Here is a 17,984-nt window from a genome sequence, read left to right as displayed (position 1 = left end):
CTGTGCTTTTGGTAAGAAGCCTGAGCTTGGCTTCGTAGGCCTGGTCTGTGGCTGTTTCTTTTCTGTGTGACCCAAGGTCACGATTCCTGGATTAAGAGAATTAAAATCCTGATTTTAGAGGGTGTTTTGTTTTGTTTTTATGGCAGGGTTTCTCTGTAGCCCTGGCTGTCTGTCCTGGAACTCCTCTGTAGACAAGGTTGGCATTGAACTCAGAGATCTGCCTGTCTCTGCCTCCTGAGTGTGGGGATTAAAGACAGGCACCACCAAGGGAACCCTTCTGAGCCTCAGATATACAAAATCAAAGAACAACGACAAAATCAGGAGATTCACGGATGCTCAGGCACGGGGAAGGTCATGGATTGGGAAGGGAGACTCTTTTTTAACTTCAAAATTTGAGGGACTTTCTTACTGCAGTTTCAAATGCAACCAGATGAGAAACTCGGAAGAGAAACAAGTGGGGTGCGGTGTGTAAGCTGCTGGGGGGCAGTGCTCAGCGCCTTCCCTCTGTGTTCTTGGGTCTTTCTGCTGGCGGCATCTCCCTTTCTTTGTCCCTGCAGTGTAGCGTGCAGGCGGCTCTGGTACTCGCTGGTGCAGTTGACTGCTGCTCTTCTTCTGTCTTGCCTGTTCACTGCTGTGTGTCAGTTTCCCAGCAAAGCCAGAAGGCCCTTGAGGTCGAGCTCTGTGCCACCCACTCACCGGTCTGGTTGAATTCTGGTGGCTTCAGGAAGAGCATGATGCATGAGGCCGGTACTAGGATAGGACCTCAGAAGGCAGTTGCCGGGAAGGAAGCATTAGTTAGAGGGGCTTGTTAGCTGTTAAGCCAGTGACTTGTTAGATGCCTGGAGCCTCTGTGTGTGTATGTGTGTGTGGGTGTGTGTGTGTGTGTGTGTGAACCCTAGCTTCATCTATTCAGCTGTGGGAACCTTAGGGGCATTACTTAACCTTTTGAAGTTTTATTGGCCTTATCTGTAAAGTGGGGATGAAAATTCCTTACACTCACAGGTGTGTCCACCCTGGAGCACAAGGGACTGTGGTCCAGCTTAATTGTAAATGCTGTTCAACACGTTTGTAGATGACAATATCAATGTCCAAAGGTTGGACACATATGTGAAAATAAATGACACAGGCAAGAACATTTATGAGGGGACATTATAAACACCAACAAATTCCATTCAGATGTTTGTAGACAACAGATGCTTAGTATGGAAATGGTAGTCTCCAGCTCGCCTCTTAAATGAAGACATCTTCTGACTGAAACTGCTTCATGTAATGTGTGAACAGGAGAATTCTTAAAGACCAGGCATGTGGTTATCTGTGAGGTATTGTTACCTTGAACCAGACAGATTGTCAGTTTCTCACTGCATGTCTGTCTGTCCATCTGTCTTCACATGCGCTTCTGTTGGTTTATTATCAGGGTAATTGGTGCCTGCGGTGGCCAAAAGCAGTGTATACAGCTAGCAGAGTGGAGCTGTGGTCAGCAAAGCCGTTGCCCTGTCCCGCTTTTTGAGTCAGAAGGCTCAGGGAATGAGTCTGCCAGTAAGGCTGCCTCTGAGGGGGCCAGTCCTTCCATAAGCATAAGACTCCAGGAAGAGTCCAGCTCCCTGCTGTCGATTAACTGTGGATTCATCCAGGCTCTGGTCTGTGTCATCAGTGAGAAAACTTGCGTTTAAAATCTGACTTGAGTGTGCCCCTATTCTCTCAGTGAAACTAGAAAATGTTTCCGGAGGTCAGGTCAGGGAGCAATTTGATAACGTCTGGCACTAGCCACCTGTATAGTGGGAGCTTTCTGTCCCTGTGATATACCTGAGGTAATGATCTGAATAGTAAGAGCTCAGGTTGAGTTTGGCTTGTGTTTGGAGGGTCTAGTCCCTGATTGGTTGACCTGGTTTCTTCCTGTGATGAGGTAGCACATCGTGGTAGGAGTGTGTGGTGGGACAAAACTGCTGACTTCGTCCATGAAGGGATCAGGGTCCCATCATCTGCGTGGAGGGAAGGCCTAAAGACGTTCACTGTGCCGCATCACTTCAGGTTTTCATTAGCGCCTGACCAGCAGTCACACCTCTAACATAGGTACCAGACCAGCAGTCACACCTGTAACATAAGGAACAGACCAGCAGTCACACCTGTAACATAAGGAACCAGACCAGTGGTCAGATCTCTAACATAAGGAACAGACCAGCAGTCACACCTCTAACATAAGGAACCAGACCAGCAGTCACACCTCTAACATAAGGAACAGACCAGCAGTCAGACCTGTAACATAAGGAACAGACCAGCAGTCACACCTCTAACATAAGGAACAGACCAGCAGTCAGACCTCTAACATAAGGAACAGACCAGCAGTCACACCTCTAACATAAGGAACAGACCAGCAGTCACACCTCTAACATAGGGAACCAGACCAGCAGTCACACCTCTAACATAAGGAACAGACCAGCAGTCAGACCTCTAACATAAGGAACAGACCAGCAGTCACACCTCTAACATAAGGAACAGACCAGCAGTCAGACCTGTAACATAAGGAACAGACCAGCAGTCAGACCTGTAACATAAGGAACAGACCAGCAGTCAGACCTCTAACATAGGGAACAGACCAGCAGTCAGACCTCTAACATAAGGAACAGACCAGCAGTCACACCTCTAACATAAGGAACAGACCAGCAGTCACACCTCTAACATAAGGAACAGACCATCAGTCAGACCTCTAACATAGGGAACAGACCAGCAGTCAGACCTCTAACATAAGGAACAGACCAGCAGTCACACCTCTAACATAGGTACCAGACCAGCAGTCACACCTCTAACATAAGGAACTTGGGTGGATAGTCTAGAGCCTAACTATAGCACTTAGGAATTTCTAGTAGATCTGTTATTTCATTCTTTCAATAACTCCGCCTGGCACTGAAGAATATTACCCAGAGAAGGACTGAGGGACATTGAAGTGTGAGTGTCCATGGGCTGTTGGGCTGTCTAGATCTGGAGCTCTGACAACAGATCTCATATGAAGAAATGTTTGCAGATAATCATCCGGAAGGAAGCCCAGTTAGTGGGAGTGCTCGTCTACAAGGCCCGTGGAGAGGCATTAAGGCCTTCTCAGAAAAAGGACTTGAGGAAGAGTGTTGGCCATTCTACTACAACTAACCTCTGCTCATTGCTCGGGTCTCAGGATAATGACACTTTTCTGAGGGTTACTGTCTTCTTTAATCCCCTTCTGAAGCCAGATGAGGTAGGGCACACACCCGTGATCTCTGGAGGCTGAGGCAGGAGAATTACAGTTCAAGGTCATCAGCTCCACAGTCTGATGGAGGCCAGTCTGGACTCTGTGAGATTCTGGACCCTTTCCGAATGTGGTTAGTGTCTTTGCTGGGCTCCCTTTTACCTGCTCTACTCCAGCACCCATGCTATGCTGCTGTGGTGTTGGACGTGGTGTGCTCTAAAGAGGTAGAGAGCGTGTGCTCTCGTCCCTGTGTTTACTGTGCCTGGACTAGAGTAGATCCTGAGGGACTGCTGCTCAGTAACTGAAAGAGTATGCCCGTGTTGAGGGGCAGAGGCAGCGTCCAGGAGAGGAGGTTCAAGGACAGAGGCAGGTTGGGTTAAAGGTAAGAGCGGAGCTTTAGTTGTTTACCTGAGGCTAAAGCCCACTGTACTTTTCCTGGCTCAGTCTTTTTTTTTTTTTTTTCTAAACAATGAGAATAGTAAGGGTAATTAAGAGTCATGAAAATTAAATGAAATGTGCCAATAGAGTTTTTTTTTCTGGTGTGGCTTTTAGTAACTGTTGCCTCAATTATCCAAGAAGCCAATGATTTTTTTTTTGTCTGAATTTCAAAGAAGTAAATTAATCTTTTTCTTTAGTATGTTGTGATGACTAGTTTTATGACAGCTTTACCCAGGCTGGAGTCATTTGAGAGGTGGCAACCTCAATTGAGACAGTGCCTCCATAAGACCTGTCTGCAGACAAGCCTGAGGGCATTTTAAATAGTGATGGATGTGGGAGTGCCCAGCCCACTGTGAGTGGTGCCACCCCTGGGCTGGAGGAGGTCCTGGGACTATAAGAAAGCAGGCTGAGTAAGCTGTGGAGAAGAAACCAGTAAGCAGCACTTATGCATGGCCTCTGCGTTAGGTTCCTGCCCTGCTTGAGTTCCTGTTCTGACTTCCTTCAGTGATGTGGAAGTGTCAGCCAAATAATCCCCTTCCTCCCCAAGTTGTTTTTGGTCATCATGTTTCATCACAGCAACAGTAACCCCGAGTAGGACAGGATTTTATGCATATTTGCATGTGAGTAGGCACATGTGTGAGAGTTTGCATGTGTGTAGGACTGAGGTCGATGAGAATTATCCCCAAGTCTCTTCCATCTTACTCCTCAAGACAGACGGGCTCACCAGTTCAGTCAGTCTTGCTAGCCAGCTTGCCCAAGGGATCTCGTTTCCACCTTCCAAGGCCGCCACACCCACTTACTATTTTAGTGGGTTCTGGGACCCAGACTCTGATCCTCATGTTTGTGTGGACACTGCTTTCATCACCGAACCATTTCCCCAGCTCCAGTTTATTGGTCTTTATCCCCAGTGTTTGGTAGTTTAGGACATTCAGTGTTTGTTGAAATGAGTTGCTACATATTAGAGATGGTCATTTTGCAACTCTGTTATCAGATGTATGGCAATAAGTACTGACTCATCCATACTGAAGCCCTGTGATTTGGGGGCCACTCCTCAGAAACAGATCCAAGGAGAGACGAGATTGACAACCTTTGTGGTGCTGAGAGTTTCTGTGGGTATGACTTCTTTGGGTGACAGTTCTCAAGATCTCATCTTGTCTGGCATAGACATTAATAGAAAGGGCATGCTTCTGGCTGAGCATAGGTTTGTCTTGGATGAGGGGGTACTGGCAGCTGCAGGCCCTAGGAACAGTTGATTCTCACAGTGGGACCCGGAACAGATGCAGCTAACTCCTTTTGATCTGTGGAAGAAAAGCTTCGGAAATCAGCGGACTTATTTTTCATGCCCTTATCCTGTTTTTAGATTAAAACAGAAAGAATACCCCAAAGCACTGAGATAAACATTGAAATTGGAGGTGAAGAAAGCCCAGCTCTTACCCTGCACTCCTGCAGAAGCACTCTTCGTTTGTGTCTTACCCCGTTCTAATTGAGTCCGTGCCCCTGAGACTGCCTAGCTTTAAGAGCCAAGACATACTGTGACCCCGGTAACAACAGTGTTCTGCTTTTCTTTTATACTATAATAGCGAACTTTGTCCCTATTCAAGTGGGACAGCGACAGGTGCAGGGCAGAGCACATAGGCCGTTTGCAACTTACACACGTTGAAAATTTGTCTTTCTTTGAAATGGGTTAGCTTTTGAAAAGTCTCATTGTGACCAATAGAGCCATTTCTGTTTGCTTATTAAACAAGGTCAGTGAGAAATTACTTCTCTGTGAGGAATTTGATGTCACAGTTCATGGCTTTAGGAATAAGAAGGTCACCATTTGCTGATTACACAGCTGACAGTGACTGCCAGAGTAGAGTGATAGGAGGTGCAGAGGCATGAGAAGAATCCTGGCCCGTCTTAGAAACCAAGATGGGTTCAAAGCTTCTACCGTCCGAAGAACAAGGCTTCTAGAGAGGCGCAGACTTCCTGGCTGCTGGGTAAATTGGTCGGTTGTGAGATCCTGAAATGAGGCCAGGTCTGTCCATGGAGGCTGGCCGCCCACTGAAGTTCTTCTGGACGGGCTTCATGAGTGACAGTCTGGATTAGTGCCACACACGGCATGGCAGCATTTGAGGGAGTGCTCTTTCCTTGCTATGCTCTGCCATGGTTAGAGCATTTGGCAATACCAGCCATACTACTGGTCACATCTAGCTATTGTTTCTTTTCTTAAACGACTCGCCCTGCCCATCCTTTCCACCACCCCAGAGAAATGGTTTCACTCTGAAACAGTCCTGACTGTCCTGGAACTCACTCTGTAGCCCAGGCTGGCCTCTAACTCACAGAGATCCGCCTGCCTCAGCCTCCCAATACTGGGAATAAAGGCGTGCGCCACCACCGCCTGGCTGTCTGTTGTTTCTTTATCTCCCATGTGCTTCTTTGCCTCTTGGGGATTTCAGGATCTGCCTAGTAAGGAACTTGTAAAGTTAGTTTTCAATTTTACTTGAGACAGAGTCTCACTTGTGACCTGGGCTGGCCTAAAGCTCACTGTCTTGTCCATACTAGCTTCAAACTCACATTGTTCTTTCTGCCTAAGGCTGCCAAAGGCTGGGATTTCTGGTAGGAGCTACCATGCTTGACTTTTTATTTTAAATATGTGTGTGTGTGTGTGTGTGTGTGTGTGTGTGTGTGTGTGTGTGTGTGTGTTAAATGTATTTTTATTTTACGTGTATGAGTGTTTTGGTTGTCTGTATGTATGTGTACTGTGTCCATGTCAGTGCCCACAGAGCCTGAAAAAAGATGTCAGATCCCTTGGAACTGGAGGTACAGACAGTGGTGAGCTGCCATGCTGGGAACTGAACCCAAGTCCTCTGCAAGAGCAGCAAGTACTCCTAACCAGAGAGCTATATCTCCAGCTTTATTTCAAAATTTTGAGACAGAGTCTCACTCAATAGTTAAGGCTGCCCTTGAATGTGTAATCCTCCTGCCTCTCCCTCCTAAGTGGTGGAATTAGTTCCACTGTGATTAAAATTACAAATAAAAGTAAGAAGTATGAAGTCTACTATTAATTACTAATAAATCAACTAAATCTTTGAGTATTTACTGTGTATCAGAGCTGTATTAGATTCTGGGGACAAAGACTTGCCCCAGAGGGCTTCTTGACTTCATGGAGATGGATAATTATAGGAGAGGAGACACAGGGACTGGAAGGACCTGGCAACAGAGAAGCTTTCCCTGAGGAAATGCTCTTGTCCTGAGCTACACAAAAAGTTCTCAGTGCCAAAGAGGGATAGGAAACATTCAAGGCAAGAGGAAATGCCTGTGGAGACAACTCCGGACAAGAGGGCGTGAGGGAGATACAGGGGCTGAGAGAAGACTGAATGCCTAATATAGTGATGAGGACACAGTAGGAGGCCAGACTGGTCAAGTAGGTGGGCCATGTTAAACAGGCTTCATAGTCTAGAGACTGGTCAAGTAGGTGGGCCATGTTAAACAGGCTTCATAGTCTTGAGACTGGTCAAGTAGGTGGGTCATGTTAAACAGGCTTCATAGTCTAGAGACTGGTCAAGTAGGTGGGCCATGTTAAACAAGGCTTCATAGTCTTGAGATGATATGTCTTTATCCCATACCTAAGCCAGAGCAGGCTGTGTTCCGAAAAGATCGTTCCTACTTGAGGGTGGAGAATGGGTTAGAAAGGAAGCAGAGGCAAGTGGCCTGGTTGAAACTATTGCAGTGGTGTGGGTAAGAGATGAGGTTACCTCCAATAGGATGGTGCTGGTGGGCAGAAGAGAGGGGCATGGGTTGTGGGGGTCCTCAGTAAGTGCTATTGATATAATTGGTGTTAGATTGGATGTTGAGGGGGTTTGGAAGAGATGTAAAAGGACACTCTTAGGATGGCCTTTAGGCTGTGTGCTCTTGAGGGGATGCATCATCTTGCCCAGACAGTGCACAGCAGTGTCAGTTAGGGTTGGAGCACAGTGAACCATGCTACTCATGAACTCTCCAGATTGGGACGGCAACCAAGAGATTGATGCTTTACACAGTGAGTAAGTCCTAAGGAATAACTGCATCAGCTGGTGTGAATGAAGCCCAGGATTTCTTCTCTGTGTAGCTGGCCAGTGTCGCTTCGGTCCGTTACTTGTATAAAGTAGGTGTGATGGTTAATTCTGGTTCTGTTTAAGTGGATTAAGAAATGCCTAGGAGATTAGTAAAGCACACTTTGGGTGAGTTAGTGAAAAATTTCTAGAGTTAGTTAATCATGGGGGCTCTGACCCAATGAATGGATTAATCCCTAGATAGACTTACTATATGATGGCATTCTGGGAGGTGGTGGAAGACAGGAAGTTGGGACTAGTTGGAGGACGTTGGTAGCTGGGGTTTGTCCTTGAGGGCTAGATCTTGCCTTGGTTACTTGTAGTATACTGTTCTCTTTGCTTCTTGTCTATCATGGTGTGAACTCCTCTGCTCTGCCATGCTCCCACCATGATGGATCGACACTAAACTGTGGGTAATGTAAATAAACCCTCCCTTGAATTTCTCAAATATTTGACTAATACAGGTCTTTTTTGTTTTCCCATCAGTACTCTTTGAGGCTTTCTCCTTCACCCCACTCCCTTTTTTGGAGACAGGGTCTCATGTAGCCTTAGCTGGCCTTGAACTAACTGCAGATAGGCCTTGAACTCCTGAACAGCCAGCTCCTGTGGGCACTATCTTTGGTACCTGCTCTGACTGGACTTCAGGTGGAACTAAGAGCGACTTGACTGATCATCCTGTTTTCTTTTTCCTTCCGCTTCTCCTTCTGGTACAAGAGACATTGTGGCCTTTTGCAAGAGCACAGAACTAGGTGAGAACAGATACCTGGGCACGGATTCTACTGCTCCATATACCAGTTGGTGCCTCCATCTGTAAAGGAGATATTCTAGGGTATGATGATTATTTCAAAGTCTTGCTGTGAGGATTAAATGAGCCAATAAATACAAAGTCCTTTAAACAAGCCAGGTGCTTGGGGCTCAAGAAATGCTTGTCATCATTCACCTTTCTCAGTGAGGCTGGCCCTGTGCTCACTTTGAAAGAGGACTGGAGACTTTGGCATTCAAAGATTGAACAACTGACTCTGAGTCCATAGTGTCCACTGGGTTGGGATGCAGTAGCTCATATTGCACTAAGGAAGAGATTGTATTTATTCATGTATTGGTAAAGGTCATATTGCACAGCCTGTGGTCGTTGGTCCAAGAGGTTCACTTATGGGGGTAAAGTTTATGCCTCGGCAAAACACGGCATGTTTGGGAGGAAGATGCACACGTGAGAATTTTCTTTGAGGTAGGGTCTCATTTAGCCCAGCTTGATGCCCCATTTTCCTCTAAACTTAGTTGCTGATCCTCTTTAGGCCTCAGACCCGTCATCTGTGAAGTGGAGGCAGTACTGGGGCTGTGAGGTGAATGGAGAGTATGAATGTGGTAGGAAGAAAAGCTTATTAGATGTTGGCTATTGTTGTTAGAGCATGCAGGTGAGTCCGTCAGCCTGGCTAAGGAGGACTTTGGTCACTCAGTGCAAAGTTCTACTCATTCGTTATTACTGCGCAGGGCTTGGGACTCTCGGTGGCATTCCAAAGAGGTGAGGTGGCCGAGGGATCTAGAGGTGGGCCGAACAGGGTGTTGGTGTAGTTAATTTAGTGTCATTTGAGAGAAGGACTCGCACAGAGTTGGTGATAAGATTGTTGGCAGCAGCAGCAGCAACAGCGGCTACTGTCTTCTGACCTTTCCTTTCCTGGCTCCAGCGCTGAGGAAGTGTGATGAATAATGGCAGTTTCGGTAGGAAGTTGAGCAGGTTAGGAATCCATCTGTTGGCTTTTCAGTGTGCTCTTCCGATGTTGAAATCACCAACTGCTCCATAAAGTATGTGGCTCCTGGGTGACTTTGTTGCTTTTGGGTTTTCCCAAGATTGAAACAAGATTGATTTTCAATTAGCAGCTTGGTACCAATATTAGAAGGTATTTAAAATTATTCGAGGGAAGAAGTCAGTGCTTTTAAATCTAGAGGCTATACTAAACGCAGCCTCTTCCTTTCACTCCAGGAAGTACTCTGCATGGTTGATGGCATTCTCTGAACACCGTCATCTGTGACCTGTGTTCTGAATGGAGGAGGCAGAGGGTCTTCCTCTGGATCTGTCTTTTCAGTTCCTTTTTCCTCCTCTTCCCTCCTTTGTTTCTTTGTTTTAATTGCTGGGGCTTGAACTCAGATCTCGTGTTCAGTGAGGCCTACCTCTGAGCTATACCCCAGCCTTTCCTTTTCAGCCAAAGCACCCCACCCCCTTTCTGGATATAGATACTCAGGCTGACCTCCGTGACATGACTTGACCCTTGAACGGGCTCCTTGATACTGATGTCACAAGGCAGGCAGTACAGCTCTTCATCACATCCCTTTGGACCTTTTTCTGAGAGTGGGACACTTGTCCTTACCAGCTGCAATGCATCCATGCTCCTGATTCAGCCTTGTGCTTTTTCTTTTCTTTGATCATTAAGAAAAATTTTTCCATTCATTTTACACACCAATCAAAGGTCCCCCTCTTCCCTCGCGCCCCCTCAGCCTCCCCTTCCCAACCCACCCTTCACTCCTTCCCACAAGAAGGCAAGGCCTCCCATGAGGAGGCACATCCAGTAGAGGCAAGTCCAAGCCCTCCCCCTGCCTCTCACTGGAGAGAGTAAATACCGTGAGCTCACTTTACTCCTCTGCTTCCCCTGCCTCTTGCTGTCCGTGGGATAACGCCCAAATCCCTTAGGATGGTACACAAATCCCCTTAAGCCGCCCAGCCGCAGGATGTTTCTCACCTCTCACGATGTCAGCTGCCGCCGTTTGTACCTTCTCTGCATTGTCTGTCTGCGTATGCTCCTCATTTGTCATTTCTTAGGAGGACAGTATCTTCTCTACTCCTTCTCTGTTGGTCTCCCTGCCGTTCGGTGCCTTTCAGGCTCCCATAGCTCTGTAGCAGGACCTTACGTGAGCATCCTTCACAGTGTACTGTGAAGGGGCTTGGTACTGTCTTCCAGGCTGGACTGCATACGCCCGTTTTTCCTTTGGTGCCTGGTTCCAGCACTGTCAAGGATTCATTTAAATGACCTGTCTTCCATAAATGACCTTCCTGTGTACTTACGCATTTCATCTACCTTAGGAAGTATAGCATAGTCTCCTTTAAGAAAAAATTAAAATATATGTATGTGTCTGTGTATATATGTGTACATATAGGACTTAGTTTGGAAACAACAGGGTTAAGAACAACGTGGAATTTTTGTTAAGTATTCTGTCTGTAGAGGCCTTAAGTCAGTCTGTGTCATTTCTGAGGCACCATCCACTTTGTGTTTTGCGACAAGGGCTCTCACTGGCCTGAGGCTAACCTGGCTGACTAATGGGGGTCTTGTTGCCTTGGCCTCCCCACCATGGGATTGCAAGCCTGTACTACCACACCTAACCTCTTAATATTTCCTAGGGATTGAGCTCAGGTTTATGCTTACAAGCAGGTGGCTAGCTCTCTAGTCTTTCTTAAGTTTTAAGATTTTTATTATCTTGCTTTTGTTTGTCCAAGCTGGCATCAAACTGGTGATCCTCCTGCCTCAGCCTCTGAATGCTGGGATTACACATGGAACACCACCACACCCATGGAGTTTGAAGTTTTTTAAGTCGTTTTCTGCCTGGCGTGTGTTGGGGTAGGAGAGTGGATGTTCCTGTCTACATTCAGTCGTGATGGGAGTGTGGTGGCCCCGAGGAAAGCCATTCCAGCAGCATCAATACCAGCAGAATAATGTCAAGTCCTGTGAGGCTTTCCTGGCTAGAGGCCCGCTTCTCCTCACCCCTCCTGAACCTCATGTATTTGAGGCTATAGAGCTAATTGGGACTCTTCTCTGCCAACCTCATGAGGTGGTGGCTGTGACATTAGATCCTTATCCTGTGGCTCTAAGGAATAGTGTAACATGATGTGTTGGGTGCTATGACTCTAGTCATCTCTGATTTCCATTGAAGGAAACTCACCAGTCAGCATCTTTGACCGTAAACAGAACTCCACTGTGACACATGCATGCTAACAAGGGAGTTGGTCGTGGTGGCACAGGTATGACTCAAAGAGCTGTTGGCTTCTGAGAGCCATATCCGCGTCTCCCCTGTCTGCCATTGCCTTTCCGTGTGTCTCACTATCTGCAGAACGGCCGGCTCCCTCTGCGTCACCATGCTGTGGCCTACTTTTCAGGTCTGCAGTTGACGCAGCCAGCTTGATTAGCAGCTTTGAGCCTTTCAGAGAAGTTAATAGGAGAGATGGTGGTTAGCCTGTGTTTGTAAAGCCCTTCTTCCTGTTAGTTCCCACTGCAGTAAACGGGGAGAAGTAGGTCCTTCCCAGAGGCTGCGCACTGGGCACTGGGGTCTGGGGAAGAAGGGAGTTTGGGACTGGACAGTAACTACAGGCTTCTCTGAGTTACTTTGTCTCTGGAATTTAGAGAAAGAATTTCACACCTTGCATAGCAGTGTACACCAGTCATCCCTGCACTCAGGAGGCTGAGGCAAGAGAATCCTGAGTTCAAGGCCAACCTGGGCTGCACAGTACATTTTGAAAAAGACGGGCTACTTCTTCTGATGTAAGAACAGCATAGTCCTCGCCCCAGCTGGCCGAGGTGTTTGGAGTGCATTCTAAGCACTAGTTGACAAATGCCACAGTTTTCATCAGCTGATCGGATTTAGTCAGTCCCTTTGCTTTCTCTTCAGAGAAGGATGATAGAACCTGACACAAATAATCACGCTTTCATGTATTTATTCGCCTGTGACGGAGAATGAAGACTCTGAGTGAGAATTCCTAAATTACCAAACACTCACCTGCACATGTACACGAATAGCTTATTCAACCTCCAGAAGATTGCATCAGACTCAGCTCCCCTGACAGGCTCCCCAGACTCCCTAGCGCACCTCAAGTTTGAGAAGCCTGTCCCCGGATTTGTGGCATCTCCTGGATGGAAATCCTATTCACATCCAAAATAGGCTATCTTGAAAGGATTCTCTAGGGAAGCAAAGACACTCTGTCTCATCTTTGTGGCAGCTGACTGCCCTCCAACTGCCTCGGCCACACCCATGCTTATCCTGATGCCATGATTTAGTCTGAATGAACATAGCCTTTTACCTAAGTGAAATGAAATGAACCCAGTTCATTTGCTGACAAAACTGTTGTGTCTTTTAGTATTTTCCAGTCAGAGATTGACTGACTACATCATCCCCATGGTATCATTTATTGTGTTTCTCTGTCCTGTTTTTGTTTTGTTTTTTGTTGTATTAGGGATTGAACCCGGGACCTCATATGCTAGGGAAGTGCTCTACCACTGAACTGTACTGGAAGCCTAGCCTCTTTACACTGTTTGGGTGTGCTGGGGCCTAATGAGTGACTGGGGTCACAGGCTTGCACCACCAGCCTGCCCTTTTCCTTCCTCCTTCCCTGCTTCTTCTTCTACCCATCTGCCCTTGGCTGGGTCTCACTCCGTATCCCAGGCTGACCTAGACTTCCTTGTGTAGCTCATGCTGTTCGAACATACAATCTCTCTGCCTCTCGAGCCTTGGATTACAGGTGTGTTTGAGATTCGGTGTTTTGGTACGAATACTTCTTAGATGACTTGGCTGACTTCACTAGGAAGCTTAGTCTCCTGTCATGTTAACAGATGTTTGTACTAAGTCACTACTTAGCAAAGGAGCAAGCATCACTCATTCAATTTTACAAATTATCCTTGAACATCCAATAAACGCTGAACACAAAATAGAGGGACATGAGGATAGATATTGAAAAACCGACATTGAGCCAGGCGTTGATTCTCTAGCAGAAGTGATTGCAACTCGGGGCAACATCTTGTGGTTTTAAGTCACTTGGAGTGGACAGTGGATATTGCAGGTGTCTTCACTGAGTCCTAACTTAGTATGCTACATAGAGTAGTAGGATCTGTACAGGCTACATACTGTCCTGTGTTCCTCTGTCTGTTATAGATATTTTGTCTGTACTGACTACATACTGTCCTGTGTTCCTCTGTCTGTTACAGATATTTTATCTGTACTGACTACATACTGTCCTGTGTTCCTCTGTCTGTTACAGATATTTTATCTGTACTGACTACATACTGTCCTGTGTTCCTCTGTCTGTTACAGATATTTTATCTGTACTGACTACATACTGTCCTGTGTTCTTCTGTTTGTCTTTTAGAGATAGACTAGACTTTTTTTTCCCTAAGATGACTCAGTATCTCTTGCTTTTAACCCTTGGTTTTCTTTGGAGAGAGAGGGCCTTATTCTCTGACATGTCTCCTTTTGCTTCCTGAATCTGTGTCTGGGTTATGTTTCTTTGCCTAGATGTCATTTTAACTTGTTCCTTCATATAAGGGATGCCTACCTCTGCCTTTCTGTTTGGGATAAGTAATAGATATAAATCTTAAAATCTATTTTAATACACTATCAATAAAACTTACTGGAATTTTCTGTCCACTTTTATTTAAAAGATACCTTTATTTATTTATTTATTTATTTATTTATTTATTTTTGGTTTTTTGAGACGGTTTCTCTATGTAGCTTTGGAACCTGTCCTAGAACTCACTCTGTAGACCAGGCTGGCCTTGAACTCAAAGAGATCTGCCTGCCTCTGCCTCCTGAGTGCGGGATTAAGATGTGTGCCACCACCACCCAGCTGTGTTTTTTTTTTTTTAAGACAGTCTCATTTAGCCCAATCTGGCCTCATATTTGCTATACAGCCAAGAATGACCTTGAACTTCTTGATCCTCCTGCCCCCACCTCTTTGAGTGCTGTTTTTACCGGCATGTTCTGCCACATCCTGTTTGTATATGTATACATATATGCAGGTACATGTGCATGTGTGTGCTTATGGAGGCCCTTATTAGTTGCCCTCCTTGTTATTTTTGAGACAGTCTCTCACTGAGCCTGTTTGGCTAGACTAGCTAGCCAGTGAGCCTCAGGGATCCCCCTGTCTCTGCTTTCCCAGTGTTGGGATTGCAGGTGCACGCTGCTGTGCCCAGCTTTTACACGAGTGTTGGCGACTGAGTTTAGATCCTCATATGCTCATGCAGCAAGTACTTTACTGAGGGAGTCCTCTCTCTACGTCCTGCTTTTGTTTGTTTGCTTGCTTTTGTTTTTCATGCTGGGGATTTATGCATGTTAGGCAACAGCTCCGGCTCCCTAAATGTGCATTTAAGAGTAGCTTGTTAAAGGCCAGTGAGGTAGTTTAGTGAATAATGTACTTGTTTGATCCCTTACATGGTAGAAGGAGAAATCCAGCTCCTACCACTTGTTCTCTGACCCCCCCACACACACACATGCACACAGTGGCACGTGCCTGTGCTTGTATGTCTATACATACACAGTAAATAAATGTAATAACAGTAGCTTATTAAATCAACATAAACGTCCTGAGCAGAGGTGGTAGTTTAATATGTGTTCTAAAAGCGTGCCTTTATTGTTATTTTGGGCCCTTAATAAAAGAAAATCGTGACCTTTTGCTTTTGTATTTATTTGTTTATTTATTTATTTTTAGGAAATCCACACAACTGAAAAGGAATTAACGCAGAAGGAAGTCTCTCTTCACTTGTTGCCAGGTAACGGTCATGTTAGCATCATATCTCACACTCAGCTCAAGGCCAGAGATCGATTACGTCATCCCTAGCGTTGCTATTATAAACTCTTTTGTTCTCATCCTCTGGCACAGAATAGTGATGATGTATCCTAATAAAGAGGTCAAGGTCTTCAGTAACCACACACCTGGCTCAGGGTGTTACAACATTTGGAAGGAATTTTCCTTGTTTCCCTTTCCTCCAACCTGATGGGAATAAATGGGAAATTCTCACTTCTTTCACAAGTCAGTGAAGCCTTTCTGAGGGTGTCCTACTTGACTTTGTCCAGTATTTCTGGTCTCCACTCAAGAAAATCCTAGTCCCTGGAAGAATCCCGTAGTCTGCATGTACTTCCCATTGCCTCTGTCCATAGTTGCTTTCAGATCTCACAGCTGCCTGGGCCTCCAGGACTGGTGGTGGGAGCCTCACCCATCTGTCTGCTGGTGTATCACTTCTGAGTTCAAGAACAGAGACCTCTTGGTGGCATATCTCCCTCTTATGTGGAAAATGTTGCCAACTGTATAAAAATCCTTTCTTTTTAAGTGTTTTGTTTATTTTGAAACTGGGTTTCACACAGCTCAGGCTGGCTGGGATTTGTGACCCTTCTGCTGCCTCTCCTGAGTCCTGGGCTCACAGACGTGCATGCTGTGTCCCGTTTCAGAGGGTTTTCTTTTCCTTGTAATGTGTGTTTTCCTGTAACAAGGATGCCTGACTTTTTATTACCCCTCCCCCACACCTCCAAGACAGGGTTTCTCTGTGGAATCCTGGCTGTCCTGGAAATCACTTTGTAGACCAGGCTGACCTCGAAGATCTGCCTGCCTCTGCCTTCCACGTGCTGGGATTAAAAAGTAGATCAAATGAATCTTTTTTTTTCCGAGACAGGGTTTCTCTGTGTAGTTTTGGTGCCTGTCCTGGAACTTACTCTGTAGACCAGGCTGGCCTCGAGCTCACAGAGATCCGCCTGGCTCTGCTTCCCAAGTGCTGGGATTAAAAACTAGATCAAATGAATTTTTAACCAACAAGTGAATTCAGAGGTGAAGAAAGCCAGAGGGAGGCCCTAGGGGAAGGCGGTTATCTGTCAGATGACAAGAAAATCCCGTTGTTGTTGTTGTTGTTGTTGCAAAGTTGACTCTTATTTCCTAGTTGTCTGTCTCTTCTTGTCCTCACCCAGACACCAGCAGGTTTTCTCTGCTTCTGGGGAGCAGAGGCTCCCCTGGCTCCACCCTAGTGCTTTGGGCTATGGAGTCTGTCTTCAGGAACTATAGCTTCTAATGTGGGCTGGGTGCCTGCAGATGGAGCGGGGTGGGGGTGGGGTGGCACTCGAGAGGAAATGCTTTGAACTAAGAAAGAGAGACTGTGTCCCCTCACCTCATGACCTCCGTTTCCCTCTCATCCTCCGACATGAGCCAGCACCCCTGTCATCTGAGGAAGCTGCACAGAAGCCCTGGCTTACACAGAAAAAGGGGCCGAGTCTGAATCCCGGCCCTGCGGCCTGCCTGCCCGCCTTTGTTCCACTTCTAGTATCGTGGGACACCTACTGTCAGAGTAATAAAAACATCAAGATCTACACTAGAGAAGGTAGCTGAAAGGCAGGTGAAGGAGACACAGCTCTCATCCCACCAGCACTTGGGAGGCTGAGGCAGGAGGATTACTATGAGTCAAGGCAGCCAGCTCAGGCTACACAGTGAACTCAAAGCCAGACTGTGTAATCTAGTGAGACCCTGTCTCCAAGCAAAGGAGAGAGGAGAGGCTTGAGCTTGTGAGAGGTCAGAGAAGTCCCAGCATGAAGTGTGTCTGGGCCATTTGGTTCTCTGCTCCACTTCCCTTCCGCTCCTCCCTTTGCAGTCCCTGCCCCTCTGGAGTGGGCTGGACTGTGGGTTTGTCCTTCTGTACACCGTGAGAAAACGGTTCCGTGGGTTCCCCAAGGCCTCTGAGGAGAGCTGCTGTGTCTCCATCAGGTGAACAACTGCTCTGTGAAGCCAGCATAGTCATGAAATACGTCCAGGAAGACTCCTGTCTGAGTGGCGTCTACGGGAGACTGGTCTGCACTGACTTCAAGATCGCCTTCTTGGGGGATGAGGACTCCGCCCTGGACAACGGTGGTGTACGTATGAGCTGCGCTTGCTGAGTGGTAGGGAAGTGCCGCTGGGACCCGGTGCCTGCCCCTACAGCCTTTCTCCTCCCCACACAAGCAGAGGCCAGCCTCTCCGTCAGCGGCCTGCCCTTGCCCTGCAGGGGCTCATGCCACCAGGAGGACCTCCTAGAAATCCCCACCTGTGCTTCGTGCTTGCTGTTGCCCTTCCGAGCTGACATCGTCAACTCTTCCCCGATTGCTTCTGAATTCAGCACAGCATGAGTCACTTGTTGTCCAACCTCTCCCACCATGTCCAGTTCCTCATGTTCCCCTCTACTAAGCTCTTTCACAGATTCGGGAACTGGGGTCTGAGGTTGTTTCTGTTTGATCCGAACCTAGTTGCAGTGTTGTTGTGAGACTTGTGACTACTTAGGAGGGAGCAGTAGAGGAGGGCTGGACAGCACTACACCCGGTGGGAACCCCACGGGGCCCGCCTGACCCCCGTGTGCCAGCTGCCCTGGACCCCTTTGCTTCGCATAAAGCAGCACTGTTGCTACTCTCAGGCTGGTCCCCAGCACCGCTGTCCACTGCAGGGCTTGGCTCCTAGAGCTGAGCAAAGACAGCTTTGCCAAACACTTGACTCTCGC

General features: G+C 47.0%; 1 protein-coding gene across 1 annotated transcript in view; it reads left to right on the top strand.

The window, feature by feature from the left end:
* The window catches only part of Mtmr12 (myotubularin related protein 12), a 69,374-nt gene that overhangs the window by 14,087 nt on the left and 37,303 nt on the right, over positions 1-17,984 (top strand). The window contains exons 2-3 of the mRNA XM_059276099.1: positions 15,188-15,248; positions 17,222-17,367. Of these exons, the coding sequence (XP_059132082.1) occupies positions 15,188-15,248; positions 17,222-17,367 (207 nt within the window). The remainder of the gene's footprint in view (positions 1-15,187; positions 15,249-17,221; positions 17,368-17,984) is intronic.

Source organism: Peromyscus eremicus, chromosome 11 (assembly GCF_949786415.1).
Source record: "Peromyscus eremicus chromosome 11, PerEre_H2_v1, whole genome shotgun sequence".
NCBI classification, from domain to species: Eukaryota; Metazoa; Chordata; class Mammalia; order Rodentia; family Cricetidae; genus Peromyscus; species Peromyscus eremicus.
Note: the sequence above shows the minus strand (reverse complement) of the source record. Positions and strands in the feature narration are given on the sequence as shown.